This window comes from Scyliorhinus torazame, chromosome 10 (assembly GCF_047496885.1).
Source record: "Scyliorhinus torazame isolate Kashiwa2021f chromosome 10, sScyTor2.1, whole genome shotgun sequence".
Classification (NCBI taxonomy): domain Eukaryota; kingdom Metazoa; phylum Chordata; class Chondrichthyes; order Carcharhiniformes; family Scyliorhinidae; genus Scyliorhinus; species Scyliorhinus torazame.
Genome location: NC_092716.1, coordinates 101,441,914 through 101,466,886, shown reverse-complemented (window position 1 = coordinate 101,466,886; position 24,973 = coordinate 101,441,914). Strand labels below are relative to the sequence as shown.

Below are 24,973 nucleotides of genomic sequence, written 5' to 3'. Positions count from 1 at the left end.
CCCACCAAGATCGCCACCCCCCCGATTTTTGGCATCCAGCCCCGAATGAAACACTTGGCCTACCCACCCCTTCCTCAATCTTACCTGGTCTGCCACCTTCAGGTGTGTCTCCTGGAGTATGACCACATCCGCCTTCAACCCCTTCAGGTGCGCGAACACCCGGGCCTGCTTAACCGGCTCGTTCAGTCCCCTTACGTTCCAGGTTATCAGCCGGATCAGGGGGCTACCCGCCCCCTTCCCCTGTCGACTAGCCATAACCCCTCCTTGGCCAGCCACTCTCCCGCGCCCCGTGCCCGGCCCGTTCCCCACGGCGGCAGACCCCCATCCCAACCCCCTCTCCTCGCTCCAGCTCCCCCTTGACCATACCAGCAGCAACCCGGTTCCCCCCCACCCCCTCCAGCTAGGACCCCTCCCAGCTGCATTGCTTCCCCCATTGCACTCCCGCAAGTCAGCTGACTCCTGCTGACGCCGGCCGCAACCCGCCTCTCCTTCGACTCCTCCCATTGTGGGACTTCCCCTCCCCTTCCATTACCCACCCGCAGGCTCTCCGCCTCCCCCTTCCATCCCAAGCGCGGGAAAAAACCCGCACTTCCCCGCCCCGGCCCGGCCTCCTCCAGCCTTCAGCGCGGGAAAAAGCCCGCACTTTCCACCTGCCCGGCCCCGCCTCCTCTGGCGCAGCTCCTTTTACAGGCCCAGTCTCCTCATTCCCGACTCGGGCCTCCCCCTCCCCAGCGGGGCCCCATTCCCCCCTACCGGCCATCCACCCCCTACTCCGTTTACTTGCCCCCCTCCCAAGAGCCCACCCGACAGACCCAACCAAAACAGTGCCCAACCCACCCTAACCACCCACACTGAACCAAAAATAAACAAGAACAAAGAACCCCCTCTCAAAATGTAACACAACAACAACAATCTCCAACCATCCCCACACCCGACTCCCCATCCCGACCCTCAGTTTGTGTCCAGCTTCTCGGCCTGAACAAAGACCCACACCTCCTCCGGGGACTCAAAATAACGGTGCCGGTCCTTGTAGGTGACCCACAGACGGGCCAGCTGCAGCATGCCAAACTTCACCCCCTTCCTGTGCACCACCGCCTTCGCCCGTTGTACCCGGCCCTCTTCTTCGCCACCTCCGCGCTCCAGTCCTGATATATTCGAACCTCCGCGTTCTCCCACCTGCTGCTCCTCTCTTTCTTGGCCCACCTGAGTACGCACTCCCGATCAGCGAACTGATGAAACCGCACCAGCACCGCCCGCGGCGGCTCGTTAGCCTTGGGCCTCCACGCCTGCACTCTATGGGGCCCCTTCCAGCTCCAGGGGCCCCTGGAAGGACCCCACTCCCATCAGCGAGTTTAACATGGTGACCACATCGGCCCCCATGTCCGACCCCTCCAGCCCCTCCAGGAGGCCCAGGATCCGCAGAATCTTCCGCCTCAACCGATTCTCCATCTCCTCGAACCGTTCCTGCCATTTCTTGTGGAGCGCCTCGTGTGCCTCCACCTTTACCGCTAGGCCCATGCTCTTGCCCTCGTTATCTGAGATCTTTTGTCGGACCTCGCGGATCGCCACCCCCTGGGCCGTCTGGGTCTCCAGCAGCTTATCAATAGAAGCCTTCATCGGCTCCAGCAGGTCCGCCTTGAGCTCCCTGAAGCAGCGCTGGATAACCTCCTGCTGCTCCTGTGCCCACTGCATCCACGCTGCCTGGTCCCCGCCCGCCGCCATCTTGCTCTTCTTCCCTCGCACTTTCTTTGGCTTCACCACCACTTTTTTAGTCGCCCCGCTCCTGGTCCAAGCCATACACTGTCGGGGGAATGTTGCAGTCTTCTCCCCACACCGGGAAATGTTGAAAAAATGCCGTTGGAGGCCCTGAAAAGAGCCCAAAAGTCCGTTCCAAGTGGGAGCTGCCGAACGTGCGGCTTATCTCCGCATAGCCGCAACCGGAAGCTCCTAAAATTTATTTTTTTATTAATAGCTTCTTGGCTTCCAAGCAGCCTTGTTTCTGGATGCTATCAGCAGAAAACTACCTGTTTAGCAAAGTATTGCATCATTAAATTTGGGGATAGATATCATCCTAATTTTATGTGAGAATATGCTTAATTACCAGATTTAAAAGTGAAAATTAGATTATTAGATACAGTTATGAATCTTTATAGGAGTTGTCGTGATATCATGGTTGTGTTGTAATTAACCAACTAACCACTAGGAGTCTCATTAGTATATACGTGAAAGTTAGAGTCAGGTGAGCTCAGGCTGACTGGAGAGCTGGGAGAGAGGTTGCTTATGCATGATCATACTATTATTCATCTGTTGTTTTGTATATATTTGACCCACAGTTAACGTTAATACATCGTTTTATAGCTTTAGCTACACGTATTCTTGTAATATAAATCAGGCCACCCGACAAGAACATTACAGGAGTGTTTGTGCTTCAGCAGCTCACTGCATGGGATAGTTCTTCGTGAATGTGGCTGTCACACAACTGTTAAAGCAAACCAGTTTCCCCTATATCAATGTATCCAGGCCTATGAGCAGGTATTTACCTCATAAAACTAAGAGTGGGCATGTTGGGAGGTTTCATGGAAAGTTATTTCAGGTACGACCCAAGTTATCAAACTGGTGCAAAGAGCTTGATGGCCCAGTTGGAACTGGCTAATCTTGAGTTTAAATGCCCAATGCAGTTCTGATGTTGAAACTAGTACTTTTTACCCATATACATCAAATGTTATTCCTGTTTGTGTACTTTCCATACATGCCTTTAGCCTTGCATTATTTACAGTATAACAAATTTAATAATGCATTGATTAAAAAAACAACTCGCTGTATAGAGTCTTACAGGCCACAACACTCCAGTCGAGTGTATTCAGTTCAAAGATTCTGAGGAGCTGGTTGTCGCAGGCTCGCAATCTGGATCATTAAGAATATGGGATTTGGAAGCAGCCAAGAGTAAGTACCCATTATCCTTGTGTAACTGTATGCCCATTTAAACCTCCTGATTTTCAATCTTATTAAAATCTGTTTACATGCTCTCTAGTCTCCAAAGGATTAATAGGATATAAAGTACAGAAACAAGTAATGTGACCAAACCACCCCCATGCCGATGTCATCGAAATCTACCATCAGAACCCTTTATTCTGACTTCCGGTGGCATGGGCGAGCAGGGCAGCCGCAACAGATTGATGAAGGACAGGAGGGTGAAGGGGGAGAGGGGAGAAAAGAAAGAAGATAAGAAACAATAAGCCGCTAAAGGATGCGAAGAGCAGCGTCGAAGAACGGAGTAAACACGGGTTCGCCGCCGAAGGAGAAGCCGAGCAAAAGTGTTGACAGGATGGTGGAAGCCGAACTGCAAGGCAGGACCGCACTACTTACGGTGGAGAAGATGACCGAGGTGATGGCGGTGGAGCTGGAAAAACAGTTTGTGAGGCACATGGAGGCCTTGAGGAAAGAGACGGCGGTCGTGTTGAGGTAATTGGTGGAGGAGGCAATCGGCCCGATGAGGGTGGAGGTGGCAAAGGCATCGGCCGAGGTGAGAGAGCAGGGCGAGAAGATGGAGGTGGAGGAGGCCGTGACACGACACAGCGACCAGGTCACCTCGGTGGGGGACGAGCTGCGGAGGGTGGTGGAGGTTAACAGAGGACTCCGAGCAAAGCTGGAAGACTTGGAAAACCGCTCAAGGCGGCACAGTTTGAGAATTGTGGGCTTGCCCGAAGGGACAGAGGGCCCAAGGCCAACGCAATACTTAGCTAAGAAGTTGGCGGAGTAGATGGGGGAGGGTGAGAGCCCCACCCTGTACGAGCTAGACTGAGCTCATCGGTCATTAAGGCCGAAGCCTAAAGTGAAAGAGCCGCCAAGAGCAGTAATTATCTGCTTCCATAAGTTTTGCATGAAGGAGAAGGTATTAAGCTGGGCAAAGCAGGAGCGTGAGGTGCTGTGGGATGGTACTACGTTTCGGATCTACCAGGACTTGACGGTGGAGTTGGCAAAAAGACGAGCGGCGTTTGGGCGAGTGAAGGCGGCTTTGTACAAGAAGGGGGTGCGATTTGGTGTGGTGTACCCCGCGAAGTTGAGAGTAACATATAACGCCAAAGACTTTTATTTTGAGACAGCGGAGGCGGCTAAGGCGTTTAATGAGGGCAGAAGGCTTGGGACAGATGTGAAGAGCGGAACTGGAAGAGAGACTGTGGACTGTGTTTGAGGGGCTGGAAAATGTACAAATGTTACAACTTTCTTTTTACTGATTTGTATTGAAATTTACTTCTCTTTGCATTGTTACAGAGTTCAAGTTAATGGTGTTCTGTGTTAAATGTTATGTTAGTGAATTGTAGGGGTTGGATTGTTGTTTTTTTTTGGAGTTTCTTTCTCTGGGACTGGGTGGAAGGGGGCGAGAGGTCTTGGCGGGGGGAGCCACCCGCGCTAGCTAACTAAAGTCAGTTAGTGAATGGGGGTGAGGTGAGAGGAGGGCTGCGGATGTTGGAGCCTGGATAGCAGGCTTCAATGGGTCTACGAGGCGAGCAAGAGGGGGTGGAGGGATGGATGTTGGGGGATGTTTTTGTAGGGGGGGGGTTCGATGTTAACAATGGGCAGGGGCGGGTCACGCTTATGGGGCAGGGCCCCGGTGGTATGGTGATGGTGGATAAGAAAGATGGGGGGGGGTGGTGAGAGACCCCCAGTAAGGATAGTCACGTGGAACGTGAGAGGTTAGGAGGTCCGGTCAAGAGGTCAAGGGTGCTTGCACATCTTAAACGTTTGAAAGCCGATGTAGCAATGCTGCAGGAGACTCACTTGAGGGTGAAGGACCAGGTGAGACTTAAAAAGGGCTGGGTTAGCCAAGTGTTTCACTCCAGATTTGATGGAAGGGCTCGAGGGGTAGCGGTGCTGGTCAGCAAAAGGGTACGCTTCCAGATCGAGAAGGTGGTGGCAGATCAGGGGGTTAGATATGTGATTGTGGCAGGGACGCTGAGGGGGAGATTAGTGGCGCTGTTAAGTGTATACGGTCCCAATTGGGACGATGTGGGATTCGCGAGGAAGGTGTTTGGGGCTATTCCCGACTTGGACACGCATGGGGGGACTGGAACTTGGTGCAGGAGCCAAGGTTGGACAGATCACGGCCGCGCTCGCTGGTCCCATCGGGGGGGCGAAGGCGCTGGCCGGGCTAATGGTGGAAATGGGAGGGGCGGACCTTTGGAAGTTCCTGCACCCAAGGGAACGGGAGTACTCGTTTTTCTCAGCGGTCCATAAGGTATGCTCGCGGATCAACTTTTTTGTGGTGGGGAAGGCTTTGCTGGCTGGAGTCAAGGGGTCGGAATACTCTGCAATTGCAGTGTCAGATCACGCTCCACATTGGGTGGATATGGCGCTGGAGAAGGGGGCACCACAGAGACCGGGGTGGAAAGTGGATGTGGGGCTTTTGGGGAACCAAGTGTTCTGTGAGAAAATTGAAAAGGTAATTAAAGAATATGTAGGTTTCAATTGTACGGGTGAGGTGTCGAAGGCAGTCGTCTGGGAGGCTCTAAAGGCGGTGGTGAGGGGTGAGGTAATTTTGTTTAAGGCCATGGTGGACAAAGAGGAGAGGTTGGAGCGGCAGAGGGTAATAGATGAGATGTTGGAGGTAGATAGGAGGTATGCAGAGGATGGGGACCCGGCGAAGCTGGAAAAGAGGAAGGAACTACAGGCGAGCTTCGACCGACTGTCCACCAGGAAGGCGGTGCGCCAACTGAGACGAGCAAAGGGTGCAGTTTATGAAAGTGGAGATAAGTATGTTCGCAGGTCAGCTCCGGAGGGAGGCAGCAGCAAGGGAAATTCTTCAGGTGAAGGATAGGCCAGGGAAGTTGGTGGTGGCTCCAGTGCTGATTAACAAGGTTTTTGAGGCGTTTTATGAGAGGTTGTACAAGTCAGAGCCACCCGGGGGAGACCGTGAGATGCAGGAATTTCTAGATGGGTTGGAGTACCCGAGGCTAGGGGAGGGGGACAGGGCTACATTAGAAGGAGCAATAGTGGAGCAGGAAATAAAGGATGCGATTGGGAGGATGCAGTCGGGAAAGGTGGCAGGGCCGGATGGGTTTCCGGTGGAATATTATAAAAAATTTAAGGATAGGTTGGCACCCCTGATGGTGGGGATGTTTGAGGAGGCGATAGGGAAGGGGGTGTTGCCGCAAACCTTGCGGCAGGCATCGATTTCACTGTTGCTAAAAAAAGATAAGGATCCGACGGAGTGTGGGTCGTATCGGCCCATATCACTTCTGAATGTGGACGCAAAAGTGTTGGCGAAGGTACTGGCGGGTAGGCTGAAGGAGTGATAGGGGAGGATCTAACGGGGTTCGTGAAAGGGAGGCAGCTGTTTTCGAACATTAGGAGGGTTTTGAACGTTGTTATGGCACCGGCGGAAGGGAAGGAAACAGAGGTAGTTGTGGCATTGGACGCCGAGAAGGCGTTTGATCGGGTAGAATGGGGGTACCTGATGGCAGTGCTAGAGCGGTTTGAGATTGGACCAAGGTTTGTGAACTGGGTAAAGCTATTATATAAGGAGCCGAAGGCGTGTGTCCGCACAAATAATATCAGTTCAAGATACTTTTCTCTCCACCGTGGGACGAGACAGGGATGTCCTATGTCCCCCCTGCTGTTTGCACTTGCGATTGAGCCGTTGGCCATCAGATTGAGAGGTTCGGGAGCATGGAAAGGAATAGTGCGGGGGTGGGGGGGGCGGGGATAGAGCATAGGGTGTCCTTATATGCCGACGACTTGCTGCTGTATGTGTCGGAACCGAGTGCGTCGATAGGAGGAATTTTAGGTATCTGGGGGTGCAGTTTGCCCAGGAGTTGGGGAGGCTTTGCAGGTACAACATCACTAGTTTGGTGGGGAGAGTGTAAGCCGATCTGGCAAGGTGGGACGGCCTTCCTCTGTCACTGGCGGGTCGGGTACAGGCAGTTAAAATGAATGTGTTGCCGCGATTCCTGTTTATTTTTCAATGCCTACCAATTTTCCTGCCAAAGTCTTTTTTCAGGGAGACTGAGGGAAGGATTACCTCATTCATATGGGGATGGAAGGTGGCCAGAGTGAGAGAGGTGCTGCTACAGAGGGGAAGGCAGGCAGGGGGTTTGGGTCTCCCGAACCTGTTGTACTACTACTGGGCGGCGAATGTGGAGAAGGTGCGGAGCTGGGTCAGAGGGGTTGATTCTCAGTGGGTCAGAATGGAGGAGAGTTTGTGCAGGGGGTCGGGGCTGAAGGCACTAGCAACAGCGCTGCTCCCAATAGCTCTGGGGGAATATTCAGGGAGTCCGGTAATAATAGCTTCATTGAAAATCTGGAGGCAGTTTCGCCAACACTTCAGGTTGGGTTTAGGGTCAAGGGAAATGCCGATTCGGGGGAACCACAGATCTGAGCCAGGGAGGTGGAATGGAAGTTTTCGGAAATGGGAAGAGAAGGGGATTAAGACGCTAAAAGATTTGTTTCTTCGGGGTCGGTTTGCAGGATTGAGGGAGCTGGAACCGAAGTATGGGATACAACAGGGAGAAGTGTTTAGGTACATGTAGGTTCGGGATTTTGCCAGGAAGGACATACAGAGCTTCCCAGAGGAACTGGCCTCCACATTGCTGGAGGAGGTGTTGACGACAAGGGGACTGGAGAAGGGGGCAGTGTCAGCGGTGTACGGAGCTATTTTGGAAGAGGATAAGGCACCACTGGAAGGGATTAAAGCAAAGTGTGAGGAAGAGCTGGGAGGGGTTATAGAGGAGGGGGTCTGGTGTGAGGTGTTCCAGAGAGTGAATGTCTCCACCTCATGTGCGAGGTTGGGGCTGATACAGCTGAAGGTGGTATATAGAGCGCACCTCACGAGGGCGAGGATGAGCCGATTTTTTGAAGGAGTAGAGGATATGTGTGAGCGTTGCGGGGGGGGAATAATCACTTTCATATGTTTTGGTCCTGTCCAAAGCTAGGGGAGTACTGGAAGGAGGTGTTTAGGGTCATTTCCAAGGTGGTGCGTGTGAAACTGGACCCGGGACCCCAGGAGGCCATATTCGGGGTGTCGGACCAGCCAGGGTTGGAAACGGGTGCGGAGGCAGATATCATAGCCTTCGCCTCGTTGATCGCCCGAAGGCGGATCCTGCTGGGATGGAGAGCAGCCTCTCCACCCAGTGCCCTGGCGTGGCGGGGGGACCTGTTGGAATACTTGACCCTTGAGATGGTTATGTTCAAACTGAGGGGAAGCTCGGAGGGGTTCTACAAGTCATGGGCACTATTTATTATGCACTTTCAAGAACTGGATAACATTGAACATTAGGTGTGGCGGGGGGGGGGGGGTGCTGTATAGATTAAGGGTGTCTCTGGGTAATTCCTGATTCCTTTATTCTCTTCTCCGTACGTGTATATCTGGTATCCCCTTAAATGCATCTATATTATTCACTCCAACTGCTTCCTGTGGAAGTGAGTTCTGTCTTTCAATCTCTTAAAACACTAATGTAAAGTTTAAATGTTGTGACACATGTTAATTTTGTTTTCTTGAAGTTCTTCGGACACTGTCAGGACACAAAGCCAACATCTGCAGTTTAGACTTCCATCCTTTCGGGGAGTTTGTGGCATCAGGCTCCATGGACACCAATGTAAAGGTACAGTCCAGTCCTGCACAACATTATTTACCTACTGCAGATAAACATTTCAGCTGTATATTTTAGGAGCAGAAAAAGACCATAGTCCTTGCAAATTTGCCTCTTTGTCTGATATATTATATCCATCATCTTCTCCAGGAATCCATCTAGTTATCTTTTGTCATTATTTATATTGTTGTTTTTGATAGTCAGCCTGGTATTTTATTTTACTACCCCCTCCATACTTATGGCTGATGCATCAAATTCCTAGTTTCTTTGGCCACTGCCTTTAAAAGCCAGTGTCAGTGCAGCAAATACATCTTGAGGAATTAAACCATCACCTCGAACACATAAAAGTATTCAGATGATTTTTATATTTAAATTTTTAAAAACAAAATAGGAATATCTGTACTAACATGGCTGTATAATGTTAATTCTGATGTGTTTCCATTTCTAGTTGTGGGATATTCGAAGAAAAGGTTGTGTAATGACATACAAGGTAAGAAAAAGAGATCTTTGGCTTTGTTAATAGAATCAGTATAAAAGCAAGGACGTTTGACTAAATCTTATATAAAATGCTGGTTAGGTCTCAACTGGAGTATTGCGTCCAATTCTGGGCACTGCACATTTTCAGGTGTCAAAGCCTTGGAGAGGGTGTCGAAGAGATTTATTGCAACGGCCCCAGGGGATGAAGGATGTAATGTGGAGAGGGAGAAGTTGGGGTTGTTCTCCTTGGAGCAAGGTTAAGGGGGACATTGAATAGAGGCATTCAGACTTACGGTGATGGCCATGGAGTGAGCGGTCGCAAACATTGCAGCTCCGGCTCGAACATGTTGATTTGAGCTCTTTTTACCCAAAACCGGGGAATTTTGACAAGAAAGTGTAGCTGAAGGTGTGAAGTTCATCCTGGGAGTAGCATGTCTGCTGGTTATCAGATCTGGCAGAAGACGATTGAAGACCTGGTCAAGGAACTGGAAGAGACCTGAGGCGCAGCAACATTTGGAAGATGGCGAAGGGGGAAGGGTTGTCGCATGAACCCCTGATGGAGCCGTTGTTGGCATCCGTCAGAGGAGTTCCGCGAGCAACGAAAGGAGATGCATGAAGATTGATCGAAGGCCATCGAAGTAGCGTTAGCACTCTTGAAGGGCTTGATGGAGAGAGTAGCGAAGTGATTGGAGGCACAGGTGTCGCAGATTCGGGAGATGGAGAGGGTGATGCCTGACCACAGTGATCGGGTGGTGGCATTGGAGGTGGGACTCCTGGGGGACCTTTGCAAGTCATTAAAGGCAAAGGTTCTGGGTGGCACGGTAGCACAGTGGTTAGCACCGTTGCTTCACAGTGCCAGGGTCCCAGGTTCGATTCCCGGCTTGGGTCACTGTCTGCGTGGAGTCTGCACGATCTCCCTGTGTCTGCGTGGGTTTCCTCCGGGTGCTCCAGTTTCTTCCCACATGTCCCGAAAGACGTGCTATTAGGTAATTTGGACATTCTGAATTCTCCCTCAGTGTACCCGAATAGACGCTGGAATGTGGCGACGAGGGGCTTTTCACAGTAACTTCATTGCAGTGTTAATGTAAGCCTACTTGTGACAATAAAGAATATTATTATTGTTATCATTAGAGGAGAATAGATCTAGAAGGCAGAACCTGCGTATCGTTGGCCTGCATGAAGGTGTAGAAGGCACGAGTGGTACGAGATGCGCCTCGAGGATGCTGACAGGGCTGGTGGTGGAGGGGGTGCTGGACAAGGCCCCAGAGGTGGATGCAGTGCACGTGTCTCTTAAGGCTCAACCCGAGGGGACTTCCGGGTGCGGCGATGACCAACTGAGTGGAACGGACTTTTGGGCTCTTAATAAGAGCCCCAACGGCAATTTTAACGGCTAAAAGTACTGTGCGGTGAACCAGAAGGGAATCCCCCCTGGACACGGATGAAAAAAGGAGAGGGAGGTGGCCGGATTGCGGTGGATCCTTCAGAGCAGCGGCAAGGAAGGCAAGCAAAAACCAAGATGGCGTCGGAAGGTGGCAGTTTAATATGGGGCCCTGAACAACACGAGTTTCTGAAACGCTGCGTGGAAGAACTCAAAAAGGAAATGAAGAAGGAGCTGTTGGCCCCGATATTACAGGCGATCGAAGGGCTAAAGGAGGAGCAAAAGACCCAGGAGCGGGAGCTTCGGGTCGTGAAGGCAAAGGCTGCCGAGAATGAGGACGACATACAGGGCCTGGTGGTGAAGACGGAGATGCACGAGGCACACCATAAACGATGTGTGGAAAGGCTGGAGTCGCTGGAGAACAACGCGAGGAGGAACAACCTAAGGATTCTTGGTCTTCCTGAAGGTGCGGAGGGAGCGGACGTCGGGGCATATGTGAGCACGATGCTGCACTCGTTAATGGGAGCGGAGGCCCCAGCGGGTCCGCTGGAGGTGGAGGGAGCATACCGAGTGATGGCGCGAGGACCGAGAGCAGGAGAAATTCCTAGAGCCATAGTGGTGAGATTCCTCCGTTTTAAGGATTGAGAGATGGCCCTTAGATGGGCAAAGAAAACTCGGAGCAGTAAGTGGGAGAACGCGGTGATCCGTGTATACCAAGACTGGAGTGCGGAGGTGGCAAGAAGGAGGGCGAGCTTTAATCGGGCCAAGGCGAAGATTCACAGAAAGAAGATAAAATTCGGAATGCTGCAACCGGCAAGACTGTGGGTCACATATCAAGGGAGGCACCACTACTTTGAGACGGCGGATGAGGCGTGGACTTTTATCGTGGAAGAAAAATTGGAATGAGCGGGTTATTAAAAAAAGCACGTTTGAAACAAAGTGGTGCGGCGAGTATGGGGGGCGAAGAGGGGGGTAAAAAGGGGGGAAAGAGGAGTTTTATGTTATTAATCCTGCGATGTGGTAACTTTTCTTTCTTCCACAGGAGGTGGTGGGGGAGGAAAGGAGGTGGAGGAGATGGGGCGTTGGCCATTGGGGGCGGGGCCAAGGGGGAAGCGCGGGCTCGGTTCCCGCGCTATGATAATCATGGCGGGAATAGGGAAGCAGGAAGGAGGGGGCGTCGCACGGTGTGAGCCGAGGTCACGGGGGGAAGCCGAGGTCGGCCAGAGTTTGCTGACTTCTGGGAGCAACATGGGGGGTGTAACTATGCTAGTGGGGGGTCTCGCGGGGGTGTGTGGGATGGGGGAATTATTGGGCTGCTGCTGCTGCTGCTGGGGAGAGGGGGGAGCTGGCATGGGGTGGGATGGGCGGGGGGGGGGCACCGCCTGGGGGGGGACACAGCTGCGTGGGAACCGGGTGAGGAGCTGGAAAAAGGGGGTGGCTAATCGACAAGGGGGGGGGGGGGGGTAAAAAGCCCCCCAACCCGGCTGATCACGTGGAACGTGAGAGGGCTGAACGGGCCGATAAAGAGGGCACGGGTACTCGCACACCTTAAGAATCTTAAGGCAGACGTGGTTATGTTACAGGAAACGCACTTGAAACTGATAGACCAGGTGAGACTACGCAAAGGTTGGGTGGGGCAGGTGTTCCATTCGGGGCTAGATGCAAAAAACAGGGGGGTGGCTATATTAGTGGGGAAGCGGGTAATGTTTGAGGCAAAGACTATAGTGGCGGATAGCGGGGGCAGATACGTGATGGTGAGTGGCAAACTACAGGGAGAGACGGTGGTTTTGGTAAACGTATATGCCCCGAACTGGGATGATGCCAATTTTATGAGGCGTATGCTGGGACGCATCCCGGACCTAGAGGTGGGAAAGTTGGTAATGCGGGGAGATTTCAATACGGTGTTGGAACCAGGGCTGGACAGATCGAGGTCCAGGACTGGAAGGAGGCCGGTAGCAGCCAAGGTGCTTAAAGATTTTATGGAGCAGATGGGAGGAGTAGACCCGTGGAGATTTAGCAGACCTAGGAGTAAGGAGTTTTCGTTTTTCTCCTATGTCCACAAAGTCTATTCGCAAATAGACTTTTTTGTTTTGGGAAGGGCGTTGATCCCGAAGGTGAGGGGAACGGAGTATACGGCTATAGCCATTTCGGATCACGCTCCACATTGGGTGGACTTGGAGATAGGGGAGGAAACAGAAGGGTGCCCACCCTGGAGAATGGACATGGGACTAATGGCAGATGAGGGGATGTGTCTAAGGGTGAGGGGGTGCATTGAAAAGTACTTGGAACTCAATGATAATGGGGAGGTCCAGGTGGGAGTGGTCTGGGAGGCACTGAAGGCAGTGGTTAGAGGGGAGCTGATATCAATAAGGGCACATAAAGGAAAGCAGGAGAGTAGGGAACGGGAGCGGTTGCTGCAAGACCTTCTGAGGGTGGACAGGCAATATGCGGAGGCACCGGAGGAGGGACTGTACAGGGAAAGGCAAAGGCTACACGTAGAATTTGACTTGCTGACAACGGGTACTGCAGAGGCACAGTGGAGGAAGGCACAGGGTGTACAGTACGAATATGGGGAGAAGGCGAGCAGGTTGCTGGCCCACCAATTGAGGAAAAGGGGAGCAGCGAGGGAAATAGGGGAGTGAGGGATGAGGAAGGAGAGATGGAGCGGGGAGCGGAGAGAGTGAATGGAGTGTTCAAGGCATTTTATAAAAAACTATACGAAGCTCAACCCCCGGATGGGAGGGAGAGAATGATGGGCTTTCTGGACCGGCTGGAATTTCCCAAGGTGGAGGAGCAGGAAAGGGTGGGACTGGGAGCACAGATTGAAATAGAGGAAGTAGTGAAAGGAATTAGGAGCATGCAGGCGGGGAAGGCTCCGGGACCGGATGGATTCCCAGTTGAATTTTACAGGAAATATGTGGACTTGCTCGCCCCGCTACTGATGAGGACCTTTAATGAGGCAAAGGAAAGGGGACAGCTGCCCCCGACTATGTCTGAGGCAACTATATCGCTTCTCCTAAAGAAGGAAAAGGACCCGCTGCAATGCGGGTCCTATAGACCTATTTCCCTCCTAAATGTAGACGCTAAGATTCTGGCCAAGGTAATGGCAATGAGGATAGAGGATTGTGTCCCGAGGGTGGTCCATGAGGACCAAACTGGGTTTGTGAAGGGGAGACAGCTGAACACGAATATACGGAGGCTGCTAGGGGTAATGATGATGCCCCCACCAGAGGGGGAAGTGGAGATAGTGGTGGCGATGGATGCCGAGAAAGCATTTGATAGAGTGGAGTGGGATTATCTGTGGGAGGTGCTGAGGAGATTTGGTTTTGGAGATGAGTATGTTGGATGGGTGCAGCTGTTGTATAGGGCCCCAGTGGCGAGTGTGGTCACGAATGGACGGGGATTGCATACTTTCGGCTCTATAGAGGGACAAGGCAGGGATGCCCTCTGTCCCCATTATTGTTTGCACTGGCGATTGAGCCCCTGGCAATAGCATTGAGGGGTTCCAAGAAGTGGAGGGGAGTACTTAGAGGAGGAGAAGAACACCGGGTATCTCTGTATGCGGATGATTTGTTGTTATATGTAGCGGACCCGGCGGAGGGGATGCCAGAGATAATGCGGACACTTCGGGAGTTTGGAGAATTCTCAGGAAATAAACTGAACATGGGGAAAAGTGAGTTGTTTGTGGTGCATCCAGGGGAGCAGAGCAGAGAAATAGAGGACTTTCCGCTGAGGAAGGTCACAAGGGACTTTCGTTACTTGGGGATCCAGATAGCCAAGAATTGGGGTACATTGCATAGGTTAAATTTAACGCGATTGGTGGAACAAATGGAAGAGGACTTCAAGAGATGGGACATGGTATCCCTGTCACTGGCAGGGAGGGTGCAGGCGGTTAAAATGGTAGTCCTCCCGAGATTCCTCTGTGTTTCAGTGCCTCCCGGTGGTGATCACGAAGGCTTTTTTCAAAAGGATCGAAAAGAGTATCATGAGTTTTGTGTGGGCCGGGAAGACTCCGAGAGTGAGGAAGGGATTCTTACAGCGTAGTAGGGATAGGGGGGGGGCTGGCACTACCGAGCCTAAGTGAGTACTACTGGGCCGCCAATATCTCAATGGTGAGTAAGTGGATGGGAGAAGAGGAGGGAGCGGCGTGGAAGAGATTGGAGAGGGCGTCCTGTAGGGGGACTAGCCTACAAGCTATGGTGACGGCCCCATTGCCGTTCTCACCGAAGAAATACACCACAAGCGGTGGTGGCGACTTTGAAAATTTGGGGACAGTGGAGACGGCATAGGGGAAAGACGGGAGCCTTGGTGGGGTCCCCGATAAGAAATAACCATAGGTTTGCCCCGGGGAGAATGGATGGGGGATTTGGAATATGGCAAAGAGCAGGAGTAACGCAACTGAAAGATCTGTTTGTGGATGGGAAGTTCGCAAGTCTGGGAGCGCTGACCGAGAAATATGGGTTACCCCAAGGGAATGCATTCCGGTATATGCAACTGAGGGCTTTTGCGAGGCAACAGGTGAGGGAATTCCCGCAGCTCCCGACGCATGAGGTGCAGGACAGAGTGATCTCAAAGACATTGGTGGGGGACGGTAAGGTGTCAGATATATATAGGGAAATGAGGGACGAGGGGGAGATTATGGTAGATGAGCTGAAAGGGAAATGGGAAGAAGAGCTGGGGGAGGATATTGAGGAGGGGCTGTGGGCAGATGCCCTAAGTAGGGTAAACTCATCGTCCTTGTGTGCCAGGCTGAGCCTGATTCAATTTAAGGTGTTACACAGGGCGCATATGACTGGAGCACGGCTCAGTAAATTTTTTGGGGTAGAGGATAGGTGTGCGAGATGCTCGAGAAGCCCAGCGAATCACACCCACATGTTCTGGTCATGTCCGGCACTACAGGGGTTCTGGGTGGGGGTGACAAAAGTGCTTTCGAAAGTAATGGGGGTCCAGGTCGAACCAAGCTGGGGGTTGGCTATATTTGGGGTTGCACAAGAGCCGGGAGTACAGGAGGCGAGAGAGGCCGATGTTTTGACCTTTGCGTCCCTAGTAGCCCGGCGCAGGCTACTGTTGATAACAAAGAACAAAGAAATGTACAGCACAGGAACAGGCCCTTCGGCCCTCCAAGCCCGTGCCGACCATGCTGCCCGACTAAACTACAATCTTCTACACTTCCTGGGTCCGTATCCCTCTATTCCCATCCTATTCATGTATTTGTCAAGATGCCCCTTAAATGTCACTATCGTCCCTGCTTCCACCACCTCCTCCGGTAGCGAGTTCCAGGCACCCACTACCCTCTGCGTAAAAAACTTGCCTCGTACATCTACTCTAAACCTTGCCCGTCTCACCTTAAACCTATGCCCCCTAGTAATTGACCCCTCTACCCTGGGGAAAAGCCTCTGACTATCCACTCTGTCTATGCCCCTCATAATTTTGTATACCTCTATCAGGTCTCCCCTCAACCTCCTTCATTCCAGTGAGAACAAACCGAGTTTATTCAACCGCTCCTCATAGCTAATGCCCTCCATACCAGGCAACATTCTGGTAAATCTCTTCTGCACCCTCTCTAAAGCCTCCACATCCTTCTGGTAGTGTGGCGACCAGAATTGAACACTATACTCCAAGTGTGGCCTAACTAAGTTTCTATACAGCTGCAACATGACTTGCCAATTCTTATACTCAATGCCCCGGCCAATGAAGGCAAGCATGCCGTATGCCTTCTTGACTACCTTCTCCACTTGTGTTGCCCCTTTCAGGGACCTGTGGACCTGTACTCCTAGATCTCTCTGACTTTCAATACTCTTGAGGGTTCTACCATTCACTGTATATTCCCTACCTGCATTAGACCTTCCAAAATGCATTACCTCACATTTGTCCGGATTGAACTCCATCTGCCATCTCTCCGCCCAAGTCTCCAAACAATCTAAATCCTGCTGTATCCTCCGACAGTCCTCATCGCTATCCGCAATTCCACCAACCTTTGTGTCGTCTGCAAACTTACTGATCAGACCAGTTACATTTTCCTACAAATCATTTATATATACTACAAAGAGCAAAGGCACCAGCACTGATCCCTGTGGAACACCACTGGTCACAGTCCTCCAATTAGAAAAGCATCCTTCCATTGCTACTCTCTGCCTTCTATGGCCTAGCCAGTTCTGTATCCACCTTGCCAGCTCACCCCTGATCCCGTGTGACTTCCCGATGTGGAAGGAAGCCAAGCCCCCGGGGGTGGAGACCTGGATAAATGACATGGCAGGGTTTATAAAGCTGGAACGGATTAAGTTCGTCCTAAGGGGATCGGCTCAAGGGTTCACCAGGCGGTGGCAACCGTTGGTCGAATACCTCACAGAAAGATAGAGGGAATGGAAAAGAAGAAGGTAGCAGCAGCAGCCCAGGGGTGGGGGGGGGGGGGGGGGGGGGAGAGGAGGAACCAGAAGGACTCTCAGGGTTGTTAATATATATGTATAATATGTATAGGTCGTTGCTATAAATAATTGTATATTGGACTGTTAAATCATATTTTTGGAGAGTGTCTATCTGAGACAAGGCAGTTGCCATTTAGTTTTAGTTTTAGTTTTTGTTATATATTATTTATTCTTTGTTTATAAAACAGGTCATTGTTATTTATACTGTTATATTATTGTGTAAAGGATACACAATATACTGTGATGGTTGACCAAAAATTTTCAATAAAATATTTTTTTAAAAAGGCTCAACCCGAGAACGGGTGAGCCGCCGCGGGCGGTGATTGTGAGGCACCATAGGTTTGTGGAGAAGGAGAAGATCCTGTGGTGGGCCAGGGAGAAGCGGAAATGTGAATGGGAGGGAAACAGTGTCCGAATCTATCAGGATATTGGAGCGGGGCTGGCGAAAAGGCGTGCTGGGATCAACTGGGCCAAAGTGGCTCTTTATCGAAGGCAGATCAAGTTTGCGGTGCTGTACCCGGCAAAATTGTTGGTCACTTTTGAAGGCCGGGAGCACTATTTTGAAACCCCAGAGGAGGCCATGACTTTATTAGAGACCATAGACTGGGGACAAGTGAACATAGATGGGAGATGGAGGAGTTGGGACCCGCCCCCACCCACCAGTGGTGGTCTTTGTTTTTTGGAGGAGGTGACCTGTGGCTTTGGATGTGTCATTGGGTGCGGAGGGGGGAGGTCCACAGGGAGCCGTTTGCACAGACCAAGGAAGGAAGGATGGATGGTGGAGGGGTAGCTAGGAGGAGCCTTTGGGCAGGATCTGTCACGCTGGCAGGTAAGGCTGGTGAACAGAAGTAAGGTGGGGATGGACCCGGTTTAGGGTGACATTAAAGGGGACAGAATCGGTAGGAGAGGATGGCGGACAGTAGAGGGGAATGGAGGCGCAAGCCTCCAGTAAGGTTCGTAATGTGGAATGTATGAGTGCTGAACGGGTCGATGAAGAGGTTGTGAGTTTTTATGAACTTGAGGAGCTGGAAGGCGAGGGTAGTCTTTCTGCAAGAGATGTAACTCCAGGTGAAGAATCAGGTTAGGTTGAGAAAAGGATGGGTGGGTCAGGTATTTCACTCGGGGTTTGATTCAAAGTCACTGGGGGTGGCTGCCCTGTTGAGCAAAAAGACAGGATTTGTAGGTGCCAAAGAAGTGCGGGATCCAGAGGGGAGATACGTGATAGTGAGCGGGGTGTTGGAGGGGACACTGATGGTGCTAGTGAATGTCCATGCACCGAATTGGGAAGGCATAGGGTTTGTGAGGGGGTTGCTGGGAGCAATTATTCCAGACCTGTTCACGCATCAGTTGATCATGGGAGGGGATTTTAATTGCATGCTGGAACCGACGGTGGACAGGTCGAGCCCCAAGTCAATGGGTAGGTTGAGAATGGCGAAGGAGCTGGGAGTGTTTATGGAAAGGATGGGTGTGGTGGACCCATGGAGGTTTAGGAACCCGGGGGAGAGTGGGTACTCCTTCTTCTCGCAAGTGTACAAAGACTTGATTTTTTTTTGTGGTGAGCCGAGAGATGTTGCTGGGAGTGGTGTGTGCGGGAGTCATGATTTCTGACCACACACCGCATTGGTTGGAGGTTCAACTTGGCTCGAGGCAGGAACAGAGGCTGGGATGGAGGTTAGACTCGGGGCCTTTAGCGGACAGGGGGTTCTGCGATCAGTTGCGGTCAGTGATTTAAGGACTATATGGAGCTGAACCAGAATGGGGAGGTATCGGCCACATTCTGAGAGGCATTGTAGGCGGTGGTTCGGGGAGAGATTATCTTGTTCAAGGCGCATAGAGATAGGAGGAGGAGAGAGGAGTATGGACGATTATTGGATGGGATTGACAGAGGCGGGGGAGGGGGGGGGGGCGCGGGCGCGGGGTGGCATCGGTGTTTTTGGGACGAGCTGCAATTCCCACGGCTGGATGAGGAGAGGACTGGGTGCTGGAGGGTGCCTTACGGTTGTGGGAGCTGATGGAAAGCATAAAGGGATAAAGTTGAGGAAGGCCCCGGGGCCGGATGGTTGCCCGGCGGAATTTTCTAAGGAGTTTGCAACCGAGTTGGCACCACATTTAGTGGGGGTGTTTAGCGAGGCTTTGGAGAAGGGTGAGCTGCTGGAGACACTGATACAGGGAACGATCACGCTAATTCCGAAGAAGGGGAAGGACCCACTAGAGTGTGGGTCATATAGGCCCATATCACTGTTGAACACAGTTGTGAAAGTGCTGGCTTTACATCGAGGGACGAGGCAGGGGTGCCCCCTGTCCCCCATGCTGTTTGCCCTGGCGATCGAGCCGCTGGCCTTGGCGTTGAGTGAGTCCAGAAACTGGAGGGGGTTGGTTCGGGGGAGAGGGGGGGGGGGGGGAGAGGAGCATCGTGTTTCACTGTATGCGGATGACCTGCCCCTGTACATTGCGGATCCGGTGGAGGGGATGGGGGAGGTCATGCAGATTCTTAGGGATTTTGGAGACTTTTCGGGCTATAAGCTGAATGTAGGAAAAAGCGAGCTCTTTGTGATACATGCGAGGGGCCAGGAAAAGAGATTGGGAGAGCTGCCGCTTACGATGGTGGAGAGGAGCTTTCGCTACTTGGGCATTCAGGTGGCTAAGAGCTGGGGGCTCCTGTACAAGCTCAATTTAACGCGGCTTGTGGATCAGATGGAGGAAGACTTTAAGAGGTGGGACATGCTGCCGCTTTCCCCGCCGGGCAGGGTGCAGTCCGTAAAGATGACGGTCCTCCCCAGGTTCTTGTTCGTCTTCCAGTGCCTTCCCATTCTCATCCCCAAGTCCTTTTTCAACCGGGTAAATAGGATTATTACGGGATTTGTGTGGGCAAACAGGACCCTGCGTGCTAAGAGACTGTTCTTGGAACGCGGGGTGAGGGGGGGGGGATCAGCGCTGCCGAACCTTTGCAGCTATTACTGGGCAGCGAATATATCCATGATTCGGAAATGGGTAATGGAGGGAGGGGGTGTGGCGTGGAAGCGGCGTCTTGTAAAGATACTAGCTTGGGGGCACTGATAACGGCACCATTGCCGCTCCCGCCAACGCGGTATACCACGAGCCCGGTGGTGGCGGCGACATTGAGGATCTGTGGGCAGTGGAGACAGCACAGGGGGGAGGCTAGGGTTTCAGTCTGGGCCCCGATACGGAACAATCACACGTTCTTTCCGGGTAGAATAGACGGGGGGTTCCGAAGTTGGCACAGGGCGGGTATCAAAAGGATGGGGGACTTGTTCATTGATGGGACTTTTGCTAGTCTGAGGGCGATGGAGGAGAAATTTGGGCTACCCCCGGGGAATACCTTGGGTACATGCAGGTTCGGGCGTTCGGGAAAAAGCAGGTGGGGGAATTCCCGCTGCTGCCTGCCCGGAGGATACAGGACAGGGTGGTCTCGGGCGTGTGGGTAGGGGAGGGCAAGATATCGGAAATATATCAGGAGCTGCAGGAGGCGGAGGAGACCTCGGTGGAGGAGCTGAAGGGCAAGTGGGAGGAGGAGCTGGGTGAGGAACTGGATCAGGGCCTGTGGGCTGACGCCCTGGGCAGGGTCAATTCCTCCTCATCTTGCGCCAGGCTTAGCCTGATTCAGTTTAAGGTGGTGCACCGAGCGCATATGACAGTGACGAGAATGAGTAAGTTCTTTGGGGTGGAGGACAGGTGTGTGAGGTGCTCGGGGAGCCCAGCAAATCATGTCCATATGTTCTGGGCATGCCTGGCACTTACAGGATTTTGGAATGGCTTCGCAAAGGCTATGTCCAAGGTCTTGGATACTCGGGTAAAACCGAGCTGGGGGATAGCGATATTTGGGGTATCAGACGATCCGGGAGTGCAGGAGTCGAAAGAGGCCGGAGTTCTGGCCTTTGCCTTTTTGGTAGCCCGGAGAAGGCTCTTGGTAATGTGGAGGGACGCGAAACCCCCAAGCGTTAGAGGCTTGGGTCAGTGACATGGTGGGATTCCTCAGGTTGGAGAGGATAAAGTTTGCCTTGCGAGGGTCCTTGCAGGGGTTCTCCCGGCGGTGGCAACCGTTCCTTGACTTTCTCGCAGAACGTTAGGTGGAGGTCAGCAGCAGCAAACCAGAAGGGGGGGGGGGGAGGATTTGGGCGGTGGATGGATTTAATTTGTAAAGGGCAGATACCCCACCTTGTTTTGTAAATGGTTAAGTTGTTTTCTGTTTTATTGCTATGTTTTCTTTTTGTTGTTTTTCTTTTTGTAGTGGTTTGTAAAAATTATTGAAAATTTTTGAATAAAAACAAATTCAAAAAAAAAAAAGTGGAAGTGCTGGCTAAGTGCTTGTGGTGGGGAGGATGGAAGTCTGCATTCTGGGGGTGGTTGCAGAGGACCAAACCGGTTTCGTGAAGGGTAGGCAACTTTCCAGTAATATTTGGCAGTTACTAAATATGATCATGACCCTGTCGAAGTGACCGGTACCAGAGGTGGTATCTACGGACGTGGAGAAGGCTTTTGACCGGGTGAAGTGGTTTGAGGTTCTGGGAAGGTTTGGGCCGGGTTTGTGGCATGGGTGCGTCTCCTATACGTGGCCCCGGTGGCGAGTGTATGGACAAATGAGATGAGTTTGCGGAGCTTCAGGTTGCACAGGGGAATGAGGCAGGGGTGTCTGCTGCTGTTTGCGTTGGCGATAGAGCCCTTGGCGATGGCCCTTAGGAGGTCACCAGAGTGGCAGGGGATTATGAGGGGGAGTAGGGAACACTGCGTATCGCTCTATGCAGACAACCTGCTGCTGTTCGTGTCAGACCCACTGGAGAGTAAGGGGAGAATTATGGGCTTATTCGAGAGGTTCAAGGTCTTCTTGGGCTATAAGTTGAATGTGGGAAAATGCAAGGTGTTTCTGGTGAATGAAGTGGGTTGGGGAGCCAATTTGGAGATGTAGCCAGGGATAGGTTTAGGTACTTTGGGGATCCAGATGATGGGGGAGTAGGCGACAATGCACAAATGGAACCTAACAAAGTTAGTGAAGGAGATAAAGGAGGACTTTAGGAGATGTGATACGTTACACCTGACACTAGCAGGGAGGGTCCAGGTGGTGAAAATGAACGCCCTGTCAAGGTTCCTATTTGTATTCCAGACCTTCCCGATCTTCATTCCGAAGGTCTTTTTCCTGAAACTGAATGCAGTGATTTCTGAGTTCATATGGAGTCGGGAGGTACCTCGGGTAAGAGGGCCCTGCTGCAGATGCAGAAAGGGGGTTTGACATGACCGAATCTGCTGCACTATTACTGGGCAGAGAAAGTGAGGCAGCGGTAGGAAGTAGAGAGGTTAGGATGGAGGAGGAGTCCTGCAGGGGGTCCAGCCTGAGGGCTATGGTGACAGCGGGGGCAGGAGGAGGGGGCGAGACTGGGGACGGACGGATGGGAGGGCAACAGCCAGTGGTGAGGGTCAAGGAGAAATGAGAGGAGGAGTTGGGGTGGGAAGGGAGGAGGGAGGATGAGGCAATACGCAGGATGAATTCGACCTCCTTGTGTGTGAGAATGAGTTTGATACAGTTTAAGGTGGTACACAAGGTGCACATGACTCGGGCGAGGATGAGTGGGTTCTTCCGCGTGTGGCAGAGAAGTGTGGGCAAGGACCAGCGAACCATGTGCCCATGTTCTGGGGCTGTGAGAATTTGGAGAGATACTGGGAGGGGGGGTTCGACATGCTATCGAAGATTGTGGGGTTAGAGGCCGGGCCGGACCCTATGGTGGTGATTGGGGTATCGGAAATGCTGGAGCTGATGGAGGAGTGGAGCCTTCGCCTCTCTAGCTGCCTGGCTAAGGATTTTGCTGGAATGGCAGTCAACAACGCCACCGGGTGTGGCGGCCTGTCTAGGGAACCTGTATGACTCCCTCTGGCTGGAGAAGATTTAGATGAATTGAGGGCTGGGACTAAGGCGCTGAGGACCTGGGTTCAAATCCCGGTCCTGGGTCACTGTCTGTGTGGGGTTTGTACATTCTCCCCGTGTCTGCTTGGTTTCACCCCCACAACCCAAAGCTGTGCAGGTTGGGTGGATTGGCCATGCTAAATTGCCCCCTAATTGGGGAAAAAAAATAATTGGGTACTCTAAATTTATATTTTAAAAAGTTTGAATTGTGGGGATCAGGGAGGGCTTTGAGCCACGGTGGGGATTGTTCATGACCATGTTTGAGGAATTGTTCATCGTGGGGGAGGCGGGGTTGAAAAGGGGGAAAAACTTGTCCAGACTAAACTGTGAGATGTGGAGAATGTTCGCTGATATATTTATGATTTTGTACTTTTGAGTATGTTTGGAATAAAAAAAATTTACAAAAAGAAGAATAGAGACATTTAAAATCAGGAAGGGTTTGCAATAGGGGTTAATAAGGAGAAACTGTTTCCAGTGGCAAGAGAGTTGGGAACCGGAGGAGGACACCGACTAAAGCCAATTAGTAAAAGAATCAGCGGGGTTGGGGAGATGAGGAAACTTTTTAATGCAGCACGTTGTTGTGATCTGGAATGTGATGCCTGAAAGGACAATATTAAAATTAACTGCTTTAATAAAATCATTGGCAATGTAGACTTGAATGAAAAGAACCATACAGACAGTCATTTTGTGCTGCTGTGCATGGCAGTTGGGTTTATCATGTTAATAGATTTATTATTGCTTCTTGTCTGAAACAGTATTCAAGTCTTTATGGTTAGTTATATACTTGGGATGCGAAAAGGATCATCTGCCCTCACTCCAATTTAGTTTTGCTGGGCATCCCATATCTCCGCCCCTCTCCCCTCCCCCATCTGTGGGAGGCACAAATAGTGACCCAGTTCGGGGATCCTCTACCAAAAATGCATCTATCATCATAAAAGTTTTTAACCAGAAGCTTGCCTTTCTATTATAATCCTAAGTTTTAAAACAAAAAATCTCTGATTCCCAACCCTTTGAATTAAAATGTCTGGCCACTAGTTCTTCCTGATTCTATCGCCTCAAACAGCCTATCCACTTTTGTGTTATCCACATCTGAATAAGCTTGCCCCTCCAGACTCAAAGTCTATGCATGTGGATTCCTGCATTTAGGCTGAGGATTTTCCTTCTTGTCAGCTGCTGAATCTTCATGGCACAATTCCCATCCTCAGTGATGGGGGAGCCCATCACATTAGAGCAAATGACAAGGCTGTAACATATTTGTAACAATCTTCAACCAGAAGTGTCAATTGGATGATCCGTCTGGGCTTCCTCCTATAGTTCACAGCTGGTCTTCAGCCAATTAGATTTACTTAGCATGATATCAATAAATGGCTGAAGACACTGGATGCAACAAAAGCTATGGGTCCTGACAACATTCCAAAAATACTAATCAACATTTGTACTCCAGGACTAATTGCGCCCTTAGCCAAGGTGTTCCAGCACAGCAGCAACACTGGCAATGTCGAAAACTGCCCAGGTATGACATGTCCACAAAAGGCAGGCCAAATCCACCCAGTCAATTACTGCCCCATTCCTCAACTCTTGATCATCAGCAAATCATGATATCGGCGGTGCTATCAAGCAGCACTTACTCAGCAATAAACTCCTCACTGTTGTGTTTGGGTTCCGCCAGGGTAACTCAGCTGTTGACCTAATTACAGCCTTAGTCCAGGTAAGGACAAAAAAGCTGAACTCCGGAGGTGAGATGAGAGTGACTGTCCTTAACATCAAGGCAGCATTTGACTGAATGTGGCAACAAGGAACCGGAGCAAATCTGAAGTCATTGGGGTGGGGGGAGGAGGAGGAGAAGGAAAGAACTCTACTGGTTGAAGTCATACCTGGCACAAAGGAAGATGGTTGTGGCTATTGGAAGTCAATTATTTCAATCACAGGGTATCACTGCAGAAGTTCCTCAGGGTGGTATGCTAGGCCCAACCATTTTCAGCTGCTTCATCAATGACCGTCCCTCCATAATAAGATTAGAAGTGGGGATATTCACTAATGATTGCACATCGACCACCAATGCATAGTGGCAGCAGTATGTACCGTTTACAAGATGCACTGCAGCAACTCACCAAAGCTCCTTCGACAGCAGCTTTCAAACCTGCAACCTCTACCACCTAGAAGGACAAGGATAGTTGATGCATGGGAAGAACAC

At 51.5% G+C, this 24,973-nt stretch overlaps 1 protein-coding gene across 3 annotated transcripts in view; it reads left to right on the top strand.

Annotated features, from left to right (window-relative positions):
- Positions 1-24,973, top strand: part of katnb1 (katanin p80 (WD repeat containing) subunit B 1) — a 102,224-nt gene that overhangs the window by 27,692 nt on the left and 49,559 nt on the right. For all 3 annotated transcript variants that reach the window (XM_072518521.1, XM_072518519.1, XM_072518520.1), the window contains exons 3-5: positions 2,826-2,943; positions 8,497-8,597; positions 9,034-9,075. In XM_072518521.1, the coding sequence (XP_072374622.1) occupies positions 2,826-2,943; positions 8,497-8,597; positions 9,034-9,075 (261 nt within the window). The remainder of the gene's footprint in view (positions 1-2,825; positions 2,944-8,496; positions 8,598-9,033; positions 9,076-24,973) is intronic.